Source organism: Mixophyes fleayi, chromosome 3, assembly GCF_038048845.1.
Source record: "Mixophyes fleayi isolate aMixFle1 chromosome 3, aMixFle1.hap1, whole genome shotgun sequence".
In the NCBI taxonomy this organism is placed as follows: domain Eukaryota; kingdom Metazoa; phylum Chordata; class Amphibia; order Anura; family Limnodynastidae; genus Mixophyes; species Mixophyes fleayi.
The window spans coordinates 214,052,503-214,056,901 of record NC_134404.1 but is presented as its reverse complement, the minus strand read 5'-3'; the positions used below and the strand labels follow the sequence as shown (position 1 = coordinate 214,056,901).

General features: G+C 35.6%; 1 protein-coding gene across 1 annotated transcript; it reads right to left on the bottom strand.

Annotated features, from left to right (window-relative positions):
• Positions 1-801: 801 nt before the first annotated feature.
• LOC142143221 (trace amine-associated receptor 4-like) lies at positions 802-1,842 on the bottom strand. Its single transcript, XM_075200933.1, has one exon. The coding sequence runs from the start codon at positions 1,840-1,842 to the stop codon at positions 802-804; it is 1,041 nt and encodes a 346-aa protein (XP_075057034.1).
• Positions 1,843-4,399: the final 2,557 nt, after the last annotated feature.

Here is a 4,399-nt window from a genome sequence, read left to right as displayed (position 1 = left end):
ATAAAGGGGCACAGTGTGATTGTGAAGGGGCACAATGTTATGATGAAGGGACACATGTGACATTTTGAAGGCGTAAAGTGTGATGACAATGAAGGGGCACAGTGTGATGATGGAGCGACAAAAGTGACAATGAAGAGTGTTATGATGCTCTTTTCCATTGTATTTATGTGTATTACTTTTGGAAACAACTGAATAAGTATTTCTGTCCTCACCTAAATACTTATTACCTTATTTTGGCCCAACTACTTATAAAAAAGTGACTGCTCAATAATTATTTTTGATTAGGGGTGCCTTGAAAAAATGATGGAGAGCTTAAGGATGCCTCGAACTAAGAAAAGATATAAGGACATGTTACTGCATTCAATATATGACCACAATCATAAACAGCAGTTATAGTACAGCAATAGTTTTGTAGACATGCATGTACTGATTTGGCCAATATTGGCACCAATATCAGTGTGTGTGTATGACCAGCTTAGGTCTGAGTTTTACCTTATCTAGCAGCTCTACCTTCTGCAGTGAAACCCCTGCTCCTGCCTTCTGTGTTGGTATTGGCCCAATGTGCCTAGTTACCGTTAATACAAACCTCTGTAAAAGTACTCTGTTTTGACCAAGATATTTAAAGTGGTAAAACTGTGGCTATCATTGATGTGCAGGATTTATACTTACAACTGATGAAAATCTAGGCAATTTAATTTTAAATTTTAATAGATACATAAACCCAGTTAGGGAAGGGAGATTTAAACATAAAAAATACAGAAGAAATATTCTTTAAGCTCTTAAAGGTACCATTCTAGAGCATTATACACTAGTTATCAGATGCAAGGAAGAAGAACCTAGATTAAATATATTGCCTGTTATAATGCATGCAAATGATTTTTTGAACCATGGATAGAACAAAGCATATATAATTGGATTAAGAGTGGAATTAAAATAACCTAGCCATAAGACAGCATTGAAAGCATCTTCAGAAGTTGAGAAATTTATATAAGGGTCAATCACAGTAACAACAAAAAATGGTGACCAACACAATAAAAATGCACCCATAACTAAACTCAGAGTCCTTGCTGCTTTATTTTCTACATTCATGTATGTTCTGCTACTGGTGGCTTTTTTATTACACAGAGAATTTGTGTGCTTAGTTATGGCCTTAGCTTGCTTTCTAGCAATGAATACAATATGAATGTAAATGCCTATCATTAGAATACCAGGAATAAAAAAACAAATTAATAAAGAAATTGTTCCCCAAAGTTTGTTAAAAACAAGAATACAAGAACCAGTGCAGGACAATGTGGCAACATAATTTTGTATTCCTTCCATATGTTTATTAGACAGGGTAAGGCCAAATGAGTACAGAAAAGGCCAGGACCAACTTACACACAAAAACACCTCTACCACCGGAATAGTGATTTTCCTGTAATAGTTAAGTGGGTGACATATTGCATAATAGCGGTCGACTGAAATAAAGAAAAGATGAAATATGGAGGTTGTACACAACATCACATCAAAACAACTGTGTATCTTACAAAATATGTCCCCAAAATACCAGCATGAGGTTACAGATCGCACCATGCTGTATGGCATGATAATCAGTCCAACAAGGAAGTCTGCAATGGCCAAGGACAGAATGAGGAAGTTGGTTGGAGTGTGGAGCTGTGTGAAATGAGAAACTGAAATGATCACCATCAGGTTTCCCATAATTGTGAGGATTATACCTCCAGCCATGATAATATAAAGAGCCCAGTAAGAGGAGACAGGTCTGTTTGTCCTAGTGCAGGAAGTGTTGAGAAAGTGAAAGCAAAAGTTCACATGCTGCTCGCTCCATAAACCAGAGGAATTCATATCTAAAATCTCTTCAGGTCACTGCAAGGAATACAATGAAAAAAATGCTTTATAGTAATGATAGTATCAAACTTAACATATGTTCATTGATCCTAAGGTCATTCCAGAGACTTTGAGGGATTTATGGAACTCTAGTAACAGCATAATTGTCCACTTTTAAAACTGCGAGATCTCAAGGGGGGTTCATGTGACAAATGCATGAGTGGCCTCATCACCATTGACACGCCCGCACTATGAAATGTCGGAATACATGTATAATACCTCCACCAAGATCCGGGATGATGCCTACTCTTCCTGGAGTCTGAGAGGACACCCTGAAATTTGTGAACCTCCCAGAAATTCCAGGAGAGTAAGTAAATATGGATTGTCCTCTTACATTTTTGGAGCTGTGTTTTCTCAAGCTCCCCGTACTGCACAAAATAAAGCAGGGCTATCTGCCACTCTGTTCTGTGGTGAGCACACGTCAAAATGATCACTGACATTACTTCCGTCATTTTTTTACCTTGTGTACTTTATTTTATTCATCTATACCTTCCACGCTTCTCGCCATCCACTGTTACACAATAAATTTAATCAGAGCAAAGAGTTACTAGCACCACGTGTCCTGCTTGAGAAAGCAGCCAGACAATTTTATACTGCAGACTAGATCTCTGTGTACACTGCTTAATAAGTAACCATATAAGAGCAGAGTAGTCATTGTTTCTCAACCTATGAAACAATAAAGGCATGAACAGAGTAATTCATGACAAAGTGTACTCTTTGCATGCAAAATGCATTATGGATTTTGAAATGTTGATTGTGTGGTAACAAACAATAGATTACATTGATCTTTCAGTTAAACACAATGGATTCCAATAATGTGAAACAAAAACAGATTTATTAATAAAAGCGAATTATTGACAAAACATCAACCTACTTTTTCAACACTAACTGAAAATACAAATTTATGAGGCTTATTGAATTATTGTTTCAACAAAAAGGTTTTTATTTTCACTTGACACAGCAAAAAAAACATGTTATCAAAAAATATCACAATGCGAATGTCCAGATTTGGGCTTTCAATTTCAATACCATGTCGAAGTAACTTTTAACAAAACTAACAGAAATACAAATAAGCTCATATATCACTAATATATAGAACTAATCTAAGATTAGGGTCTGTACTTTTAAGAAAAACGGGAAAATACATATTGCATAACAAGAGACACGTTTTTAGTACATTTCCATTATTGCACAATTCATGACCAAAACAGATTAGATAATTGTCATGTGATTGCATTTCAAAATATTGGGACCGTTAAAGGTCAAGCTGACCGCCCAGGATGAACATGTCATTTTAATTATAGATACTTAGATTGCCAGCAGTGATGTAAGCTGTGAAAGTGTGTTTTGAAGTAAGAAGGAGTTTCATATTCTATAAAAGAATGAGTTAATCAAATATAGGGTGTCAATTGGCATTTGAGACCCTGAGCATATGTCTGCTTCATCCAGTATGGCTGTATCTATGCATAATATCATTTTAATAATAAACTATAGAAATATTATATTTTGCAAACCTGCTCATCTCATTTATAATTTAAAGAGACGTAAAGAAAATATTTTATACAAGAATAAAAAGGTAAAATATAGTACTTAAAAAACGCACACACATACAAAGTATAAAGTATTATATATAACATATCATGTTGTTTATACAAATTAATACATTTTATTAATTTTTTTATCTATAAAGAAAAAATATTTAAACACTACGGGCCTGATTCATTAAGGAAAGTTAAGTAAAAAAAAATGAGTAAGTAGTCTCCTGGACAAAACCATGTTACAATGCAAGGGGTGCAAATTAGTTTTCCTTTTTGCGCATAAGTTAAATACTGTGTCTTTTTATGTAGCACACAAATATCAACTTTAAATTTCAGTTTACAAATAAGCTATCAAGTATTTGTGTGCTACATGATAAAACAGACAGTATTTAACTTATGTGCAAAATAGAAAACTAATTTGCACCCCTTGCATTGTAACATGTAAGAGGAGCATTTTGAAATGCTCCTGTTCTAATAACACCATTCTCAGGTGGCATCACCAGAACAGGCATTGCAGCATTACACGCTAGGAGACTTAGCATTGGTGGGGTTATCACTTATGATAACATAATTACCTGCGATATGATCCAATTTAACAAATGGTGAAAAGCTTTTCACCACCAGCCTTTAAAATCAAACGCTGTCGGAAGATGGCATTAGCTTAGCTTTTTAATGGAGCCCATAGGACATCATCGCCAGCGGAGAAACCGCTCCTTATTACATCGCTATGTGCATGTGCAGCCTTATGCTATAGCCACAACAGGGTCAGAGCCTCTATTCGCCAGCAGCGTTAGGCTACCGGTTAAGGATATTTTAGTTATTTCAGGAGTGGGGGTTCACTGGGGCTTGATATATTCCAGCGGCAGTACATTTTGATACCGCCCACTAGCCACCAAATAGACCCTTTAATGTTATAACTCTTGCATCTCTGTCGATGCAATGCAATCAAGGATTATGTTTTTCAACACAAATACTTG